This window comes from Thunnus albacares, chromosome 2 (genome assembly GCF_914725855.1).
Source record: "Thunnus albacares chromosome 2, fThuAlb1.1, whole genome shotgun sequence".
Taxonomy (NCBI): domain Eukaryota; kingdom Metazoa; phylum Chordata; class Actinopteri; order Scombriformes; family Scombridae; genus Thunnus; species Thunnus albacares.
The window spans coordinates 36,160,956-36,183,304 of record NC_058107.1 but is presented as its reverse complement, the minus strand read 5'-3'; the positions used below and the strand labels follow the sequence as shown (position 1 = coordinate 36,183,304).

Genomic DNA, 22,349 nt, shown 5'->3' with positions numbered 1-22,349 from the left:
TCAGTTAAAACCAGTATATATATATATATATATATATATATATATATATATATATATATATATATATATATATATATATATATATATATATATATAAAGTGAAAAAAATTATACAGGATGATGCAGAAAACCAAATGCTCTGGAGTTTTGGAGACTTGCAAGTCATTGTTTTACATTTATTATTATTATTATTTTTAATTTAACCTTCATTTTACCAGGCAAGACTTTGCCTTTACAATGACAGCCTGGCAAGTTTCAGAAGACACTTGAAAGGAGGACGGAGAGTAGGGAACAAAAAAAAGAAGAAGAATGACTTATTAATCAAACAGAAGTAAAACATTTACAAGTGTTAGTCAAGCAGAAATGTTTTCCCCCATTTCTAATAGCTATCAGACCAGATCATCTAAATGGGTGATTTTCAGTGTCCCTACAGTCTGCTCTGAACTTGGTATAACTGCAGTTTCTTTCTATGAAGCCTGGACTTGGAGGGACTTTCAAGATAAATTTAATCTTGAAACACTGCCCTTCAAGCTCTTCAAGCACATTAAAAAATGCTTCACAAGGAATGTAAACAATCAAATGTAATCTTTTTCATGCTTCTCCGGTTCTGTTTTGTTGTGTTAGATGATTGTTGGAATTAAAATGAATTAATTAATTAAAAGTAAAAATATGTGTTTTTATGTAACTGTGTGACAGGTCTCCCTTGAGAAGGAAATTATACATCCCAGACTTCCTGGTTAAGTAACGGATGAATAAAAAAAAAGATGAAGATAATCTGTCTGTGCTGAGCTCTGTGTGTTTAATCACTTGAACGTGAGGCAGAGAATGGTTGAACATCAACAAAGATCAACAAAGGTCAGTGATGCTTACGGAACTTCTGCCTTTTTTTCGGACCTCATCACTGTCATGCCAACAATGACGGTAAAGCACACCCTCTCGTGTAATATTGCTTAATTTCCTCCCTGATGATAGCACTAGATGAAAATTCAGGAGATCACCAAAGTTATGTACATTAATAATATCAGCAATGCTTGCAGCATGGCTTGAGAGATGGCATTGTTGGTCAGTCAGGTGATTCACCACTGTCAGCAACTATTAGATGGATTGCCATGAAATTTTGTTCAGACATAAATGATCTCCTGAGGATGAATCATACTGACATTGGTGATCTCACTGACAGAGCAAAGGGCCGGCACTGATCAATGATGCATCACGTCCTCTCTGTGGTGAAAAAGAGTTGTTACCATTACGACAAAGATACAGAGATCAGTAACACCTTCTAGTACAGCCCTATCAAAGAAATCATTGTGATATGATATAATATGGTGTCACTTGCACTTTGATGCTTTCTGGTCTACAGTAATATCTCAACATTTACAAAATGGAGTGAACAAATGGCTCCCAAACAATTTATCCTACCCTCTATGGTCAACATGATGATGACATTTGTAGTTTTGAGTAAAATGTCTATTTGATGAATTAACATGAAATTTGGTACACACATTCATGTCCCCTTCAGGATGAAATATAAAGTTGGTGATCCTCTGACTTTTCATCTAGTGCCATAACCAGGTCAAAATTTCACATGTATGTTAGCATACTCAGTCTTGTTTAGAAAGAATGCCCTCAAAATGTTCTTCTTGCCTCGGATTGTCAGAATTGCTCTTGATTTTCAAGTGATTACGTAAAATCATTAAAAAACATATAATAGAACAGAACTTTAATGTCCCAATATGGCAAGAAATTTGTCTTTGGTTTTTAATCACAACAACAACAATAATCAACAATGATGATAATAATTAATAACAACAAAGACACACACAAGGTCAAACATGAGTAGAACAGCAATATACTGTATATGCAACAGATACAGTATACAGTTTAATGGGATGCCCCAACCTGGGCATAATCTAGTGCTGTTTGTTCACTATATTCATAGTATTTCGTACAAAGGACTCCTTTTATATCTTTTTGTTGACCAGAGGTGACATTAAAACTTTTCCCTTGATGCTTTGTGCTGCAATGTGTCTGTCTGGTCTGTTCGGGTAACTTTACCTGGACAGATACTCAGCAGCTTGCTTGGCACTACAGCCTACTCTGTTCGCCGCTGCAGAATTTTATGGATAGTGGAGAAAGCGGTAGGTTGAGCAGTTTTAGCCGAATGATTGGGGATGTAAAGTCGCACTAAACCGATGACTTGAGAGGTCCCATTCAGCAGCTAACGTTAGCTAAGCAAATCATACTGTAGCTAGCTGCCCTGCACACATGCCATGCTAAGTTAGCTGCCCAGCGCTAACCAACGTGGTCCTGTAAGTGACATTTTTCCCAGGATGGCAAAGTCACCACCCTACGCTACTCTGGTTGACTTACCCTGATCATAGCAAACAAACATTCTTCACGTCAAACCCTTTAACAACCAAACAAGGAAGGTCTAAAATTCATGCTCAGTGAGCCTTTCATTCATAGTCATGTGACGTGTGGTGCAGGACATGTAGTAAAGCAACAGACCAGGAGCAATCGCAAATGATTTTGGAGGTGAGGATTGAGTGAGACTATGGGCCTTCTCAATTTGCATCTTGTCTGTACTTGTGTCCTTGTGAAACGTCATCAGTCGCAGCCCAAGTACTGTTCTAATACAAAAGCTCACATTTCACCAAGAACGGTTAAAATTTCCAGAAGTGTTCTTGACATGCTCATTTTACTACTGATGCATTGGTTAGTAACTTGTGTGAACTTGTCAACACAAATATCCCAGCATTCATTTTGGTAGTCAAGCATGGCACGGAAAACAACTTTTTTTTTTTTTGCTTTGTCCAGAGTCCTCCTGGAAAAAAGTCTGACCTGGCTATTACAGCCAAATAGGCCAGAAAGAAAGTGAAACAACCTGAAGGGAAAATACAAATTAACCTACTATTGTATCTGCTTCTCAGCAATTACGTGGTAGGGCATGCCTGAGACATGATTTAAGCAAGGTTTGCCAAGTTAATATGCAACTATTGACTAATGGAGAAAACTTATTACACAGATGCAATGGACAAGGACAAATAAGTCATTAAACACTAAGTGTAACTTTAGTTATTTCATAAATGTGGAATTCATCAGTACAAAAACGTCAGGCTGGGCACAAATATTGGTAGTACACATCAGTGTTTCAGCTTCCCTCATTTTTGCAAGACGTCTTTAAATAACTGTTGTATAATAATTTGACATGAAGAGAATTTCCGCAGGATAGCGTTGGAATAAACACATAATAGACATTTCTTAGGCCATTCAAACTGTGGAAACATTTTGGGACTGTAAATATGTTCAACAAAAGTTTTCACAGCATTCATTAATTAATATGTTATTTTTTAGGAACTTAGGGATCTTCTGACAGGGAAAGGGGTGGAAGCGGGTGGGGTGACTGCTGCCACCTGGCACTGGTATAGTCTGATGAATGCTGCACTCAATAAGTCCAATTCTGGTAGTTGCATCAAACATGACTGCTATTACAGGTGGTGTTGTCAACTACCTGTCCTCTGCACCTCCCAAAGAAGAAGAAAGAGGGCCAGGGTCAGTGAGGAGCTCCTGGAGTTCTTGAAGGAGCAGGCAGAAAGGGAAGAAGCAAGGGAGACAGCAGCCTCTGAAAGGGCTGAGAGATACTTGTCTCTCTTTGAGAGGTTTGTAAATAAATTATAACATATATATAATTTAGATTTAATGTTTCAACTCCTGATTATTGTTTGTTTGTTGTACTTTTCTTACATGAAAACATATTTTAGAAGTTGAGTTTCAGTCTGTATGGAAGGTAAATAAACTGTTGTACATAAAGTGGTAACATGCAGGTTATTGAGACTTAAGGTGAGACACCAAAGCTTATAATGGTGATCAGAACAATGCCACCTTCTCAAATTGACATCTGTTACATAGTTAGAACACTTGTACTACTTGTAGACAGCCATCAAATTTTTCATGCTTCTTTCTAACTATGATTAACAGAAGCGTTTTTTTCCGTTGTCATTGCCATTCTATGAGGTGCGTATTTAAAAAACAAAATAGTTAATAACCATATGCACAATCACTTTTAATTATTCACCAATAAAACAATAACAATAACAATTTAACTAATCTAATGATGATTATAATAACAATTGTAACAATAACATTTTCATGTCACAGTGCTCACTGGACATGTAACCTCGGGGTTTACCCCCTTAGTTATTATCATGCTCCCTCAGACATGCAGACAGCTCTCCAGGGGCAGACACACGTGCAGCAAGTCTGTCATGGAGATTATTTCCTGAGAGCTCCTGATCATCATCAGGAATGTTCTCCCAATCTTCTTCATCCTCCTCGTGATGTTCCTCCTCCTCCTCCGGGATGTTGACAGACAGAGGTTGTGGAGGATGCAGCATGCTGATATTACTGGGGGGGCAAATAGAGGCCGAATCTCCAAAGCCCTCAAGAAGATGGCTCGTCAGCGAGTTTTTAGCATGCCGAAGGTACGCTCAATGACGTTCCTGTCCTTGGCATGGTGCTTTTTAAAGTGTGCTTCAACTTGGCCTGATGATTAAAATATAGGTAACATAAAATCTATGTAGTGTTTCAAATAGATCGATAGAAACTTTATTGATCCCAAGGGAAATTCAGGGATGCAAATGCAAAGTAACAAATGTAATAAACAATTTACTCTGTGTATTCTTACCGGCTACAGGCTGGCAGTATGGTATCACAAGGGAGGCAGGATGCTGCAGGCATGGGTACCCCTCTCTCCAAGTAGAAAGAAGCCAGCTGGTGGATAGAGGGACTCCTTGTACATCAGAGATCTCTGGAGGAGAAGGGCATCATGGACTGACCCTGGTTGCCAATGTAAGTGTCCAGAAATTTCCCTTTTCTGTCACACACACCCTGGACTACCACTGAATGGAAGAGCTTGCAGTTTATGTAGCACTTTTTTGTGGTTCAGCAGGTGGGAGTATTCTGATGTGGCACCCATCTATGGCACCAGCCGCACAGCGGAAAGCCTCATGGCCAGCCAGGCGAGTAAAGCTGCCCCCACCTCCTCCGGAAATGAATAATTTTGTGCCTCTCAGTATGGCGAAGATGTCTGCTATCACTCTGTATGAGGTGCCACATGCAATCCAGTAGAGGCAGACAGACAGACCTTCTTTGAATTGCCCTTCTGAGATTTCTTCCTTTTTTTTCTCCTACCAATGTTTTTCCTTATCTCCATGAAGTTTAAGATCATGGGGTGTTTGAGACATGTAATGGGCTAAACAAATGAACTTTACTTGATTCATTGTACAAGGCTTATCAGACTTGTTTTATCTATAAATGTGAGTGTGAACCTCTTTTGATGTAAAGTAAGTGTGTGGTACAGTAATTTCATTTACTCAAATAAATCATCAAACTACCTATGTTATTAATTCTATGCTGTTCTATTTACCTCCTCCCCATTGATTGCACAATGAAACTATAGTAATTTATCCTGTTCATTCAGGTGTTCTCCCAGGATTTCACCACAAGGTGGTGCTGCTGCACCATTAAGAAGGGATCTCCTCTCGGCCAGTATGGATAGGATGATGATTACAGGGATCAAAAACTGTTACAGTGTGGGCATGTGAGTATTACTTAGTGATAGACTCGGGGAAAAAAATAACAGAGAGACAGCTCCAGTAAGCCCCAATAAATGTCCAATGAAATAATCCTGAGCAGAAATATCAAATGAATCCAGTAGATGGCACTAAAAGCACTACACATTGTGGCAGAATGGGAAAACAATATGAATAGACCCCAAGTCATTACACAGCAGCACAGTAGTGAGCGTAATATGTTAAGATTTTAAGGCCAAGGATGTCATTTTTTGATGATATAAATTAAACGGATCTTCAAATATATAAGTGGAGGAGTATTTCATAATTAATAATGTAATCTTAACACTAAATATGGGCCTTTTTTGCTGCTGTGTTTGCAGTCATCACTGCTGAAAAGTAACCTTTAACAGCGCCCAAAAAAAAAAAGAAACTTTTTCATTTTCAACTACGACTCCAACTTTAATGTTATTGTAATAATAATAGAGAGGAAACATAGAGTATGTTTATCCATAACACTGCACATGTCACTACAAAATGACTTTTGAAAAACTGTTCTCTTACGGAAAATGTGGGACAGTTAAATGATCTTGCAGTCCACTTTGAGTATTGCAACCTGTTCTTGGCACTCGTTTAGAGATTACCAAACCAAGTAATAATAGAGAATGTGATGTCTGACTCTACCATGGAGTTGTAAAAGAGCATAATGACTTTACTGGCCCTCAGTCTGCTTCCAGGGGGCTTTTTTTTCTCAAATTGCCACTGTGTTGTCTCTAAATGTCAGCTTATTATTTTACTGCTGAAAGACCACAGGCTACCATAAAATATCTGGCATTATTGTTTGTCCATCGCCTGGATAGAGCCTCCTGTTCCTGTGTTAAAACGGAGGAGAGAGAATGGTTGATGAAAATAGAGGGGTTAGGGTGGGAGGGACTTGCAACTGAGACGAACGGAGAAGACTTGGCGTGTTCTCTGTTCCCGAACTTTGTTTATAAATCTATAAACTTCATGAAACATGGGGGACTATATATTTTTCACTGAGGTCCCTACAACAAGTTAGTCCTCTTACATGTACAATGAATATGTCTGCAAATATGTGTTTGATCTTCTACACACCAAACATGGATCATTACTGCTGCTACCCCTCAGCAGGACAAGAGTATCGAGATCCTGACTTCTGGTTCCTGAAATCAGAGCTGCTATTTCTGGGATCCCCTCAGTCAGCTGGCTCCTGCCACTATCCACAGTGTAAAATTACACCTACCAGTACCTCACTTTTCCGTGTTCATTCAGTATATTCTTAACATTCTTTTCTTCTTTGTTGTTGTTATCAAAATATGACTAAATAAACATCTTCTTTAAGTCTGTATAGCACAGTTAGCTATTTGCAGGTCTTGTTCTTGAGCAGCATAAGCTAACACAGTTGGGTGCGATGAAGGTAAACAGCTAAAAGTTAGTAGCAATACATTTCCTCCTCCTCCATTTCCTTGACACTAGCATGGTGTGTGTGTAGCAATAGTTTGGCAAAAATATGTCTGGAACATCATTATTATATGTACAGACAGTGGAGAATTGGATTATGCTGCAAAACCTCTGAACATGGTGCAATACAAAACAAAGTTGGCTCCTAAATTTTATGCAAATGTTTTGCCGGGAAGAAAAGAGATGCATCACGTAAAGTGTTAGTTGGCTTATTTACAGTGTTTACTAACAAGCAAGCTACTTGCTAGCTTTCGATGAACAAGAAATGGCAGACATGATGTTGCACAATTTGTTCGCTTCCAGTGGGTCTTCATCATTATGCTGCAAGAATAATTTTAGTTTCAATGAACATTTTGACATTTTTGTTTTGATTTGAAATCAACTAACTTTTGTGAATCACCACAGCTGCCATCTTCTCTGAAGAGGTCATCTTTCAAGCCTTCAGATGGGGAGGATTTGATACTCAAAGATTGTCGGTGGAGTATTCCTCCATTTGGCTGACACTTTTGTTCAAAGTGACAAGGAGAAGCCTTCGAGAATAAGTGCCTTAACACTTCCACACTCCATCTGACTCAAGGCCACAAGGCTTGCAGGTACATTAAGTAACATATAAGAGCATAGCAGATAGTTTTTTGAGAGAGAAAGCTAGAGAAGGATCAAGAGATAAAGAAAGAGCATAAGGTTAGAGTTGTTAAGGTGCAAGCTTGTATTATTAAATGTGAAGCATGATGATGATGATGATGAAAAACAAAAATTTGCAGCATGAACCAAATAGTTTGTTCTGCAAAATTATTTTTTGTGGTGTTAGTTGTTGATTGGAAGATGATATTTGACAAGCACAACAATGAGAACTGGAAACACTGCAGGTCATTAACATGATGGTGCACTTTGCCTCAGTCGCTGCCTTATCAGTCTGTTTTCTTTACACGTTAATAATCCAGAATCTTATCCTGGAATTATCTGGAGTCGTTTCATAATGGGTTGTGAGATCAGTATGAACACAACAGCAAGGTTGTTGTAAATTACAACAGAGCTTCTTCAACTCTTTCTTTTTCTTCACCTGTATTTTGTTAAGCCTATTCAAGCTCCACATTCATAAAACTGACACACATCCTCACATTGTTGTTGATCAATAAAACCAAACTTCTTTACTGCAATCCACAGCTCTAAACTGCTGGCAGCTCAACAGCAGCAGTTGGCTTCAAGAGAGCAGTGCAGCATCAGTTTTGCACCTTATGTGATTAAATACACAACAGAAAAAAATGTAAATAAGCCTGGGACTTTTCAATTATGTTGTATTTTTATAAATGTATTACTGCTGTCAATAAACCAAACCAGCTACTCTTTCTGTTGCTGACTGACATCAAATGAAATCCAAATATTTCTTGACAGGATGTTGGGTTGGTAGATCATTTACATGTGTAAACCAGCAGATTGTTTGTTATTTCAAAGAGAAAAGCAGCTTTCAATATGTTGGGGTGGTGAATCAACAGTAAAGATACACAGCTGCTTAGGAAGAAAGAAAATGCAGTCTTTACATGAAAATACAATAAAATAAATATTGTCGCATAACTGTATATTAAAGATATTTTCAGTCTGAATGCAGCTGAGGAGTTCCTGTACATTGCTGAACAACAAGAAAAAGTCGAAAAAGAAACTGACAGCTTAATGACAATAGGAATACAGTACATACATACTTGCCTGGGTCCAGACATTTGAATCCACCCACTCCATAGAGTCGAATTGACCGACTGCCATGATGTTGGTCTGGCATCATGACATGAAACAGTGGTTTCTCAGCCAAAAAAGTGATCCATCTAGTGAGTGCAGCAGTGGGATTGACGATTAGCCAATCAGCACCACAGGCAGGACTACCAGGACTACTAGGCTGTTGTCAAGTATTGTCAAGCTATGTGCCAGAACCAAGGAGGATTAAAGCTAAGTAGTGCTGATCAAATATGATTCAAGATTCTGTTACTGCATTATCTATTTCTTGCCTCAAATGTTTTCAGAAATATATTTTAGTGTACTGTTTAGCTGTAAAAATTGTGACCTGGCCACTATGTTGAAAACTGACCAGCCAAAACCAAGCACTGCCCAACTTGCAGTACGCCACCCACCACGTCACCACCAGCCAGAGCATTTAGTAGTGATCGAATTGAATCCCCCTCCCCCATGGGAATCAGTTAGCATGGAGGCAATGTCAGACCTAAGATGGAAACGGTGTAACGAGTTGACAATTCTGTGTGATATCAGGCAACATACAGTAGATAAGAGAGGCAGTCCTGTTTGCTTTTCTGGCACATGCGCAGTTGGTGCACTTGCAATACATACAGTCCACACAGTTACAAATTTTGGGCTACATGCAGACATCCACAGAGGGGTCCAGACGGACCTCCGCAGACATGGGCAGATGACGACATTTACGTCACATAGGCCCTCTCAGTCACGCGGACATGGAAAGCATCAATTTGCCTTAAAAATGAACTGCATTGTACACAAGAGCAATCTGGCCTTTAAAGTTATTAAAAACATCATGAAAAATAGTTCCTTGCTTCTAAAATTGCATATAAAATGATTTCTTGCATACATAAACATGCATTTCTAAATATTATATACACTTGCATGGTTTCTGCTACCACCACTATGCTGACGATACCCAACTATTCATGTAATTCCCCCCCATCTGACATTCAGGTCAAGGCATGCATCTCTGTTTTCTTGGCAGATATCTTGGAGTTTATGTCAATGAAACTCCTAAAGCTCAACATGGAGAAGACTGAGCTTGTGATCTTTCAAGGAAAAATGTATTGTGGTGACCTGGGTGTGAACCTGGATGACTGTTATTTTTGCCAAACTTGGCAGCAGTAGCTCCTGTAGATTCCTCCTGTACAACATCAGGAGGATCCTAACCTTCTTCACTGGTGAGGCGGCCCAGGTGTTCATCCAGGTGCTTGTTATCTTCCACCTAGACGACTGCAACTCCAATTCAAGACTGGTGCTAGGTTACAGGGCACAGAATTCTCCATCCCACCTCCCAGCCACAGTTAAACTCTACACACCGTTATGCTTCTCTGGCTCTGGAAGATTGACCACTCAGTCACCACCAGAACCCTGTGGTCGCTTATCTGGATCAGGGCTCTTTTTGGTGAACACACCGCTGAGGCCTGGACATCAGAGTCACTGCACACCTACCTTTTCAAACTACACCCCAATGCATATTAACATCTCATTAACTTAAACCAGCATTAACTGTTTCTGCCTCTTGGGGGCAGTGGCAACTAGCTGTGAACATAATACTTACATATCAGCATCTTATAAAGTTGACATGACAAACTGTGACTTATTTCCATATCCAGCAGTTATGGAGCAACATTATCATTCATTAAGAGTGATGTTTGTGATCACCTGATGAGTAGAAGTCCAATATTCACTCTTTTTTTTAGCTCTTCTGGTCTCTACTATCTCCCAAGAAAAATATTTTACTCTTTAGCTTAGATGCACCACCATGTTCACCAGCACGTCTCTAACTTTGTCTTACTACCGTTTGGTGCTGAGCAGTTACAGTGCAGTTGATTTTTAGAGCTTTTTGCCAAAAAGCAGCTGCTTGCTGCAGCCAATAATTATGCAATTAGAGCAGTGAGAGTGGACCAAAACAATAAAGTTGCGGACCAGAAATCCAAAACAATGAGTTGAGAAACATTATAACACTCTGTAGAGGTGAAGGGTGAGAGTCAGGTGATCATCCTCTCTGGGTTCATCACCACCAGCAACACCTTTCACATATCATGTGATCCATTGTTAATATAATAATATTGATTAAAGCTGCCACTCTTAGTTGTTTGTTTGGAAGGGATGCACCTACTTAGGTTGAATGTACTTATTATAAGTCTATTTGGAGAAAAGCATCTGCTAAATTACTGTAATGGAATAGAATCATGTCTTTAAATTTAATAGTTTTGGTTAAAAAAAAAAGATCTGGATCTGGATCTATGATTTCTATCAATACACAATTACTGTCTAAGTCTCATTTTCAAATGTTGGCTTGAGATCAATCCATGCAGTAAATTTAATGGAAATCCATTAATACATTTTTGGAAGTGTCTTGGTGACAGAGAGAAATAGACAACATGACTAAACTAAAAAGTATGTTTTAAGGGAAAATTCTCTTCCTGAATTGAAAAGTCTGTAGTCTGAGAGTGACACTGACAAGAAAAGCACGAGTCCTCCTCAGCTGTTAACAAACCCACTGCACCAGTTTCTGTTCATTGGTCAATGTCAGATCTGAGTGAAAGTGTACAGCCTGCTTTATGATTCAGTCATAAACCAGTATATATAAACCTGGAGGTGACTGGATGTGGACTCAGTGGGGAGCGACCGTAACGGTGAGTGCATGTTCAGGAAAATCATTGATAAACTTGATAAACAGGCCATAATCTATAATAATCAAATTGTATTAATTGTTACAGGGCTATTCCTATATAGTTTAATAATATACATGTTGTATGTGTAAAGTAAAGATCTGGCTATATCAAATGTCTTCTGGGGAAAATGTAGTATGTAATTGTCTCTATTAATGTGGTTATTTGAAAAATTTATATCATCTAATAATCTATTCAGATTAATAATAATCAATGATAAATTAAATTATCCTAAATCAACATAAACAACTGAACAGACAATATGTAATGTTGAATGACAATAAAAACTACGTAAAAATTATCTATTTTATTTTATCTATTTATTTATTTTTGAGGAGTAATTTGTTTGAGTAAAAAAATACTGAATACTTACTGACATTATTATTGTCATTAAATGTTCTATATATCTAGGATCTGAGTTATGCAGGTCCTCCAGATATGACAGCATCCTGTGTTTTATAATATCATTATAACAACAGTTTTATTTTCTCACTGAGGTTATTACTGAAGTAATCTTGACACCTTTTCTCACAAAATACCATCAATTTCATTCTGATAGATGAATCCATGTTAGATTGTTTTCCCTTAAAGGTGCGGTGTGTAGGATTTAGTGGCATCTAGCAGAACGAACATGGCAGAAATGGAATATAATATTCATAAATATGTTTTAAGTAGTGTATAATCCCATGAAAATACGAATCATTGTGTTTTTGTTACCTTAAATTAGCCCTTTATATTTAGATAGGGAGCGGGTCCTCTTCCGCAGAGCCCATCATGTTGCACCTTCATGCTTCTACAGTAGCCCAGAACGGACAAACACTGGCTCTAGAGAGGGCCTTTTGCATTTTTCATGACTTTTGCAGCTACCGTGGCTTCTCCTGCACACTGAGGAGGGGAGGGATGTTCAGTTGATTGCAATCTGCAACCTCACCACTAGATGCCACTACATCCCACACACTGGTCCTTTAAATTCCAAACGGGCACAGAGAGTATGACTTTTATTTTTTGTATTTACCCACACTTTCAGAGTGATGTGTACTGATGTACATTGTAATGTACCACACAGATAATTGGTTGGAGATACATGTAACATGTAGAAATATAGAAAGACAGAGATAATAATAGTAATTGCAAAATATATAATTGTGTCCCAATGATTCGGGCCCCTTAAATGTTGATTTAGTTTGAATAGTATTGTGTTTTTCTCCAGCTTAGAGTTTTGGCCCAAAGAAAATTAAGGACAAACCCCCTTTAATGTCTTTTTTATGGGCAAAAATTGATAAGAAGTGTGGATGCTGTCTGTCAATTGTAAGATGTCTTTAAGAGGGTGAAATGTTTTTTTTCGTTAATTTTTGCCTTTATTTGACAGTTATTAGTGAAGAGACATTCGGCTACTGGGGCATTCCACCTGAAATGATATCTGACTACATGATGTCACATTAATGTGTAAATGAGTTCAAACATTTTGTGTTGAATCTCCAGATGAAGCTGTCAGTGTTGCTGCTGCCGGCCCTGCTGGCTCTGTCCTCAGCCAGTCTGCAGGACATCATGAAGAAGAGCTCAGAGCACAGAAAAGGTAAACATTTTAACTTTTTTTTTAAATAATTTATATTTTTTCTTCATCAGAACAAAGATAAGTGAAGACTATTCTTTCTCATGATTCTACTCTCACAAAACCAGCACACGATTTCTTTTCCCTCTTGAGAAAAAGACGTAATGTTAACGAGGCTCTACAATTCATGACTGACAGCTCTCTCCTTTACTGGATCACGCTTCCCAAAGTTCACTTTACCAATGTCTAACATATACATAATGAATGAAAAATGCAGTTTTTCGGTTTAGTTTTTAAACTGTCCATCTCTTTCATCCAGCTTCCTTACTGAACCCAGAGCTGGAGGGCCGGGTCCCTGACTCGACTGGTAACAACGTGGTGTCGGTTCCTTTGACTCCTGCTGAGCTGGAGCAGCAGGAGGATCTGCCTTCCTCCCTCATATTCGGTGATAACGTCAACCTGGAGTGGTTGACCTGGGGTGGCTCTCTGCCCAATGGAGCCGTTGCAATCTACAACGGCTACACTGAGCGCACCGACTACGTCTGCAAGTACAAGTGCGAAGCTGGCTTCTACAACCCAAGCCTGGGCCCATACTGCCGCTACCCCTATGGAGACCAAGAGTACTACGCTCCTGAGTTTGAGATCCTGGCTAACAAAGACAACTTTGAGTTCCTGGAGTGGAAGGAAGGTTCCTACGGTTCAGTGCCCCAGTATTCAGTTAGGACCTGCCCAGGTGTTGGCATCTATGTTGGGAAGAACAAATACGGTCTCGGGAAGGTTGTTCCTCAGTTTGAAGCCTTCTTCCTGCCGTGGGAAGGCGATGAGTATTGGTACAAGAAGTATCAGGTCCTGACCATCAACAGAGACGCCTACACACAGCACATCTCTGACGTCAAGTACGCCATTGATGAGGTCGCCATCTTTCAGTATCCTCCTGAGACCATGCGCATCTCAGGGGTCACCAACAACGAGTGCCAGACGGTGGTGAAGACAGTCACCATCTCAAAGACAACAGAGGTAGAGACCACCTGGAACATCGGCAGAGCCACCATGCTGGGTATCACAGGCAGCATCACAGCCAAAATCCCACTCATCGGCTCTGGGGGCATTGAGCTGAGTGGCGAGAAGACGCTGCAGTTCTCCAGGGGAACCACCATGGTGGAGGCACTCAGCCACTCTGTGTCTGTGGAGCTCAAAGTCCCACCAAACCACTCCTGCAGAGTCCGCATGGAGGGACGCAAGATCAAAGCCGACATCCCCTACACGGCACGCCTCAGCCGCACCTACCGCAACGGCGAGACCCAGTGGACGTCCATCTCAGGGATGTACGACGGCGTCCAGATCGGAGAAGTCCGGGCCGTGGTGGACCGCTGTGAACCTGTACCTGATGCCGAGCCATGCCCCTGAAAGACTGACAGACGGAAAAACCCACCAAAATATATTTTTAAAACATCTTCTGTTTGTGATATTGAAACATCACGATTAAAATAATGCCATGAACGTGTGTCAGCTGGTGTCTGAAACAAAACTTGTAATAATAAAAACATTTGGCATTTTAACTTTTTCTTTGCTTCACTTCTGTTAAAAATATCTTTTCCTCTTTTCCAGCACATAAAATTGATGAAAGGTTATGATTTATGATATTGTAATATCTTCAGTTTGCATACACAAACGCCAAAATAGTTAAGTACATTTACTCAGCACGGCATTTAAGTATATTTTTTTCCATTTTGAGAGACTTTCAACTTTTCCTCCACTGTGATTCTTCCCTTCACGTCATTTATCTGACAGCTGGAGTCACTGGTTACTCTGCAGATAAACATTTTATATACAAAACAAACAATGCATGCTAAATTATCAGCAATTTGATGTCCTGAAAAATACTTTTTGATACATAGGTACATTTGATTGAATTACTTATATAATATTATTATAATATAATAAAATATATCATATTTATTACTTTCACCACTGACAAACCAAACATATATAAAAGAAAGCTGAGATAATATTAAAATTAAAACAAGGACGGTCAAACACTCTGTGTTTTAATAACCCACTGGAGTTTGTATGTGCAGGGATATAACTAAACTATATAACTAAAATAAGAAATAATAAGGAAAATTTCAGATTAAAAAAAAGGAACTGATTCACAGCAGATTTAAGTTGTAATGACTTACTGTAACAAAAATATTAATTATTTAGTTTAACTTTATTTAATGGGCTTCAGAAATATTTGTAATAAGTGGTAGCCATTTTTTTTGAAAATATTGTATAATTTCAGTCTCATCAGTATCATCCTCATTAAAATATGTCCATTTATGCATTTTCCCTCCTCCAGCATGCTCCTCCATGTTAGTTCCACTCTTATTTATATATTTGGGGCTGTGAAATACAGTATTTATAGTTTTCTATTGGTGTTCAAATGAGTAATGCTATCAACATTGTTATATTTCATGTTTCATTCACAGCACATTCTCAAAGCGGAAATTCCCATTTATTTAGGCGTTTTCTTCACTTTGTGGTGTTTCACTTCATAGAGGACAACAGAATGAATACATAAGGAAATATTTACTTTAATATTTATATCGTATTCGGCGGGCCAGCTGTGGCTCAGCAGGTACAGCTGCTCCACTAATCACAGGGTTGGCAGTTCCATCCCAGGCTCCTCCTGCTGCCCATATGTTGAAGTGTCCTTGAGCAAGACATTAATGCTTTGGCGAGTGTATGATAGGTTTCTGCCATTTGTGTGTTAAGTGTGTTTGAGGGAGAATGAAAGGTACATTGCAAAGCGCTTTGGATAATAGTACTGCATTTACAAATCAAACGTATTTCCCCTGACACAGCAAATCATATATAAGACAGTTAATTCAGACTTCAGCTCTATGAGAAAATGAGAAATGGCTCAATGCACTGCAACTTAAGAAAACATATGCAAAAACACAAGCAGAAGAAGAAGAATCACAGCATTTTTTTAAAAAGTGAGAAAACAACCAAATACTTAAACATATTATCTGTATTTGGTTGTGTTTTCTGTATTTGGTTGTGTGTGAATGTTATCCATAGGTTGTGAAGATGTCGAGGTTGTTTTTCTCATTTTCTTTTGTTTTGTCTATTTGTATGTTTTCTAAGTTGCAGTGTGTCTCTCAGGGCCACAACAGAAAATTCTATTATGTGAAAATAAGATGATCAGAGAGAATAAAACCACATCGACTGCGAATCAGAATGAATCACTGCTTGTTCACATTGAGATATTGTGCAAAAACACTGACTATATACATCTGAATAATATACTGAATCTGAATAACAAAGTTCTCGCTCTGCTTGAATGACAAGTTCATTACAAGCATTCACACTCTGCTGAATGCAGGAGCAGCTGAAGGCAGTGACAGTGCAGTTCTGCAGGCGTCTGTCAATGTAAATGACCTTTACGCAGCGTTGCTTCAATACAGAGACCTCATTCAGACTCAAATAAATAAATTGATAATAACTTTCTGTCTCAAGGACAAACACAGATGGCCATGACATCAGCGATTTTCAATGATAGGGCTGTGCGTGCAGAACAATGTCTGTGTTGAACGCCTTCTCCCCTGGTTTAATCTTGGCAGCCAGCAACATTACGCAATAAGGACCGTCTTAATCAATGACCCACTATTACAGGAGATCTAATCACTTTGTTCCCAGCCTGAGCTTATCTAAACATACAGTATCTTGTCATCGATGGAGAAAGAACATCACAGCACTTTGGACATCATGCAATCCCATCGCTTGATAGATATGGGACATTAAAACCAGGCAACTTTATTTTTGAAGCACTTTTAACAGTCTCATCAAAGAGTTATTTCACAGCAAGAGGCAGAGGGAGGAGTGTTTTTTTTTCCTGAACAAGGATCAATAAAGATCTTGTTATCATTATCAGCATGAATACTCTTTTAACATCCTCAAGAGCTGCTGGTAGAGGTTTTCTGGTCAAGGACAAAGTATATCTCATGTTGAAACAGCAGGATGACCGTTAATTCATTGATTTCAGATTGACCAGAATGCTTAGCAGCTATTTACCAGCAAAACTGAGCAAAACTATCGCAGCTTCTGGTTTGGCATGAAAAAGACAAAAGGTTATCACAACAAAGACCTGAAACATTAACATCTAAACACATATTATCTTATTCCTTAATAGTCTTTAGTACAATAATAATTCACATTCACATATTACAAAAGAACATGTTCTCGGGATACTTAAAGGAGACATAACATGCTTTTTGTGATTTTCTGTTAGTATCATAGGCTGTATAAAATATGGACGTAGCCACCATAATGTCACCCACTGGTTTCTAAAGCGCAATTTTGAAGCTGAAAGTCTTGGCAGTACCTGACCACCTAACTCCCGGCTAATCCAAAATGGGCAAAGAGGTGGAGCTGAGGCAGCCGAATGAAGCCTGGTTGCTGAAATAAGCCACCTAGCGGCTAGCGACCTGTCACTCAAAGCGGCCACATCCTTAATTATGCATTACTATAAAGCTTAATAAATATTTAAACAGGTGTGTTATAAAAGTATTCACCCCTCGTACAGTTGTCATGAAAGAGGAAATTAGCTATTGAGACCAAAACTGTTTTAGTACCACTTTGTAAAAGCTTTTGGAGCCTCAAGTGGCCATTCAAAGAACTGCAGTTTTTGGCACTTCCACATTGGCTTCATTTTTTAGCCCCGGAGGTTGCTGCTTTTTGCTAAAGTTGTTCCATGTGTTGTTCACGGTGTCCATTCGCATATTTCAGATCGGATTCAGGCTCAAACATATATATATTTGAGAGGTTTCCATTTCCCGTAAAGAACGAGAAAAATAAGTGAAACCTGCTACTACTGTTTGTTTACGTAGCTTCCGGAGATGCTGTAAGTCTGCCAAGGGGCAGTTTCCTGAAGCTGACCGATCAGAACAGAGTGGGCTCATCAGGAGGCGGGCCTTAAAGAGACAGGAGAGACAGAGGATGAACTGAGGGGCTTCATAAAGGGCCAGTATAAGATAAATAAGGAATTTTTAACTGGAAATCATGCAAAAATATTCCAGTAAAGCCCCAGATTAAAAATATGGACTTATAAATGTGCATGATACATCCCCTTTAACTAAAGTTAGCAAGCTGTTCCAGATCCCCTGGCTGTAATATCGGTGCATTTTGGGCCACCTAGCTCTCTATTATTACCCAACATAAGCTAATCTGACCTCAAACTCATATTCATAATGATATAATATATGTTTATCTTTCTGCTGCTTCTTTTCAACCTCCTGCCTTCTGTTGCTAAATATGCTCCAGAGGGATTTTCATTTCTCACATTTCACCTTAGCTTCCCCTTTCCTCCATGCATCACGCTTGCGTGCATGATTGACCAATAGTCATCTGTCCTCAACCAGTGAGTTCACATTTGAGACTAAACCAACTCTTTGCTGGCAGCTGGTGGATTATATTACCATTTCAAATATTATGTAACTTAATTAGGGGCTTGTGTATCTGCTGTTATCGTCGTGTTTGCCTTGAGGTTGTACTGGTCAGTTCCTGGTGGGAATACATGTAACTGAAGTGAAACCGGAGTGTTCCTGAAGAAGACCAACCATGCTCAGTCAACCTCCATCATATGATTAAGTCAAACAACAACTAACTAACTTTTTAAGCTTATGGTATTGTAATTCCCAACACTGATTTGATTCTCCTCTGATCACATCCAACTGAAAACATCAGACTGAGCAGCAGGAGAGTCCTAACACTGGGTCAACGGGCAAGGAGCGCTGCAGCTCTCCCACCTGTTTATTGGGGGCAATTAGTGTTCAGGGAGGTTTTAAAACTCAGCACATACTGCAGGCAGCGTCACTGCAGCAGGAACCTGAGGTAAAAACTGCTTCTCTACATCTGAGTGAAGTTGTGTGGCTCATTTGCTGATTAACAACATTATGCATCTGATTTTTCTCCTACACGAAATTGATCAGAATCAGGAATAAATTTGTCTAAAATTCTGAATCTGAAATAATTTAAGAGATCCTTCTTGCTTTTTGTACTGATTCAAGATGTTGAGTATTTTCTTAAAATAATAATCTGACAAACATGAAATGGTATCCAATTAATAAGACTGCTTAATTATTGATTATATACAAAAGAATCTGGGTTGTAATAAGCCTGGTAATGCTGGTTTACTGTGCCTCTTATTTATTTTCTTTCTTCTTATTCACTTACATGAAATAATACAACTTTTCACATTGTATTTGAGCACATTTTGTCCTTGCACTGTATCTGTTGTAGTATCACAAAATTGTATGTTATTTAAAATGTGTTTCTTTCCACTAATCCTGCAGAATTTCCTTTAATTATTTACAATTTGGTAATTGAGGTGCTCTTTAGCAACATTTCTGAAGAACCTGGGACCACAAATTCATGTTTTACCATTTAAAAAATATGGTTTTACTTGCTGTTAAAAAAACAGAAATTCAAATGTTTTACAGTCTTTACGCAGTGTCTAATCTTTATTAACTGCTATAGACAACCATGAGAAACTGCAACATTAACATTAAAAGAATTTATCTTTCTGCTATATGTAATGAATATGGCACAATCACCTATTACTTGCAGTCACATTTTCACAATCTAGTAATTCACTCCAGGTTGGGGTTAGGGCTGTGTTTTCCCCCTAGAGGTCACATGACCAAGGCAAGAAAAAAAAAATGTTGATTGAAACTACTTGTTGAATTTATTCACAAAAAAAGGTGAAACACAGGATGGGCTGAAGAAAAACTTCTTGATCAAACACATTAGTAAAATCCAAGTTATTAGGAGTTCTACTAAATGTCATTGTCATGGTCAATATATTTGCATCTCTGGTAGTTTAACTTGCAGTTTTTAGCTTGCATTTTTCATTTTCACACCAAAAACTAATGAGAACAATGCAGTTCATGTTCTTGAAAATGTTATTGCAATAAAATTGAACCTGGCTCCTTTGTTACATTTTATTTTGTTATTTTGAAACATGCAAGGAGAGCAATGTAAATTTATTTTATTGCTGTCCCAGCATGAACACATACTGTATAACACACACAGAAAAAACACAAATGTTATTACTACTTCGCCCAATATTGTTATTCATTAATAAACTCAATTGATTTATGAGCACGACACTCCATCAGCCTCCAAAGGGACATGGCAGAAAAAAACTGGGAACCACTGGTTTAAGTGTTTATTACAGGTTTGATGAGTTTTGGTTTAACTTCAAACTGAAGTAAAAACCAGATTTCTCACCGTTGATGATGTGCTCTTTGTGTTTTTCCAGATGAGGCGGTGTGTAGCTGTCGTCCTAGCAGTGCTGCAGCTCTGCAACCCAGCGCTGCAGTCTGACCTGCAGCTCTTCGTCTCACAGCTGCAGGACGGACAAGAAAAACCCAGCAGTGAGTCGCATCATTATAATACTGCAGGTTTAATCTGCTCAGACACTCAGATGGAGAGTTGAATTCTTAAATAAGCAATCTGGAGTGATGCCTGTTCTTTAAAAATTACCGTTAGCATGAATTTAAAACATGAAACAAACAGAAATGTCATATTTCCATCATGTTTTCCACATTGGTTTTCCATCATTTGAGCTTTGACTTCTGCTCTTTTAATGACGTCATCTCGTTGTGTCCTCTTCTTCTGCAATGGTTTAATGGCACCGACTGTAGAATTAGCGTTTATCCCCTAACATTCACACAACAATAGTGGATGGAAATGCAATAGGGTTTTGCTTTGGTAGAAAGAAAGCCTTTGAAACAAGACTAGATTCTGATTAGTGCAGCGAAATTAAGGTAATTAAAAATATATATATATATTTAGATTGTTTTGATCATTAACTCCTCAAATGTTCAAAGTCAAAATGTATGATTTCTACCAGAGTTTCATGCTAATTTCTTCTTCTTTTCTTTCTTTTCTCTTTTTTAGAGCCATGGCTTAACCCCACGCTGGAGGATGTTGTCCCTTCTCGGGAAATCATCAAACCTACCAAAATTAGAGAGATGCCGCAAAACGAGATGACCTCACACTCCTTCCCCATGTTTGGTGAACACACGAACCTGAAGTGGGTCACGTGGAATGGCTCCCTTCCAAACGGCGCTGTCGCCATCTTCAACGGCTACACCGAACGCACCGACTACGTGTGCAAAGTCAACTGTGAGGCCGGCTTCTACACTCCCAGCAAAGGGAACTTCTGCCAGTACCCGTACGCCGACCACGAGTACGCATCCTCCAAGTTTGAAGTGCTGGTCAACGTGGACCACTTTGAGTTCCTGGAGTGGGTTGAAGATTCGTACGGGTCCGTTCCCCCGTATGCTGTCAGAACCTGCCCCGACGTGGACATCTACGTGGGCAAAAACAAGTACGGTCTTGGCAAGGTGGTGACCAAACACGAGGCCTTCTTCCTTCCCTGGGAGGGCGATGAGTACTGGTACAAGAGCTACCAGGTGCTTGCTATCAACAGAGACAGCTACAGTCAGCACATCTCTCACGTGGAGTACGGCATCGACCAGATGGAGCTGTTCCACTATCCTCCGGAAACTCTGCAGCTCGCCAAGGTCACCAACCTGGAGTGCAGCAGTGTGGCGAAGACGGTGAAGCTGGAGAAGACCAGCACAGTGGAGAAGAGCTGGGACATCGGCCGACAGACCCGCAACGGCTCCGTGTCCACCATGAAGGCCAAAGTGCCCATCCTTGGCCCGGGGACCGTGGATTTCACCAAGGAGCAGACAGTGACCTTCTCAGAGGGGACCACCATGATGGAGTCCATCAGTCATTCTGTCTCCGTGGAGCTGCTGGTCCCTCCCAACCACTCCTGCAGCGTGAGGATGGACGGCAGGAAGATGACGGCAGACATCCCCTTCACCGGCAGGCTGAGCAGGACCAACTACAACGGAGACACCCACTGGACGACCATCACGGGCACCTACGACGGTGTGAGAGTCGGTGAGATCAACGCCGTGGTGGAGAGGTGTCAGCCGGTGACTGATGCTGTTCCCTGCTCCCCAGCTGAAGACTGATGAACCGTCTGTTAAATTTACAACTCAAAGACCAAATATAAAAAACTTTTTGCAAATAAAAATTCACTGAACTTCAAGGAGATTTGAATTATTTCTTTTTATTTTCCTCACTTCCTTTGTTTTAGAGATTAATGTCATTTACTTTAATAAATACAACCCTTGAGTGTAATTTTTAAATGAATAATTTCACTACTAGTCAAGGACAAAGCTGTTGTATTAAATTCATCAAAGTACATTTTGTTTGGACTTAAAAAACATGGCATCAGTAGTTAAAAATTACATCCAG

The 22,349-nt window shown here is 39.3% G+C and overlaps 2 protein-coding genes and 1 long non-coding RNA gene across 3 annotated transcripts; all 3 read left to right on the top strand.

Moving 5' to 3' along the window:
- Positions 1-4,488: 4,488 nt before the first annotated feature.
- Positions 4,489-5,033, top strand: LOC122968100. Its single transcript, XR_006398757.1, has 3 exons — positions 4,489-4,560; positions 4,694-4,848; positions 4,946-5,033. It is a non-coding gene; the product is annotated as an uncharacterized LOC122968100 (long non-coding RNA).
- Positions 5,034-10,079: 5,046 nt separating this feature from the next.
- LOC122971239 (natterin-3-like) lies at positions 10,080-14,584 on the top strand. The gene is made up of 3 exons (XM_044337814.1): positions 10,080-11,437; positions 12,956-13,049; positions 13,345-14,584. The coding sequence occupies exons 1-3, from the start codon at positions 11,408-11,410 to the stop codon at positions 14,430-14,432; spliced, it is 1,212 nt and encodes a 403-aa protein (XP_044193749.1). The 5' UTR covers positions 10,080-11,407; the 3' UTR covers positions 14,433-14,584.
- A 5,541-nt stretch (positions 14,585-20,125) lies between these two features.
- LOC122971231 (natterin-3-like) lies at positions 20,126-22,140 on the top strand. The gene is made up of 2 exons (XM_044337801.1): positions 20,126-20,446; positions 20,973-22,140. Exons 1-2 carry the CDS (start codon positions 20,332-20,334, stop codon positions 22,061-22,063), a joined length of 1,206 nt encoding a protein of 401 aa, XP_044193736.1. The 5' UTR covers positions 20,126-20,331; the 3' UTR covers positions 22,064-22,140.
- Positions 22,141-22,349: the final 209 nt, after the last annotated feature.

Excerpts from the sequence above, each read along its gene's own strand:
- LOC122971239 (XM_044337814.1), top strand. The coding sequence starts at position 11,408 with ATGTGGACTCAGTGGGGAGCGACCGTAACG. Across the intron at positions 11,438-12,955 it reads AGTGGGGAGCGACCGTAACG|ATGAAGCTGTCAGTGTTGCT; the intron begins GTGAGTGCATGT and ends TTGAATCTCCAG. Across the intron at positions 13,050-13,344 it reads GAGCTCAGAGCACAGAAAAG|CTTCCTTACTGAACCCAGAG; the intron begins GTAAACATTTTA and ends TCTTTCATCCAG.
- LOC122971231 (XM_044337801.1), top strand. The coding sequence starts at position 20,332 with ATGAGGCGGTGTGTAGCTGTCGTCCTAGCAGTGCTGCAGCTCTGCAAC. Across the intron at positions 20,447-20,972 it reads CGGACAAGAAAAACCCAGCA|AGCCATGGCTTAACCCCACG; the intron begins GTGAGTCGCATC and ends TCTCTTTTTTAG.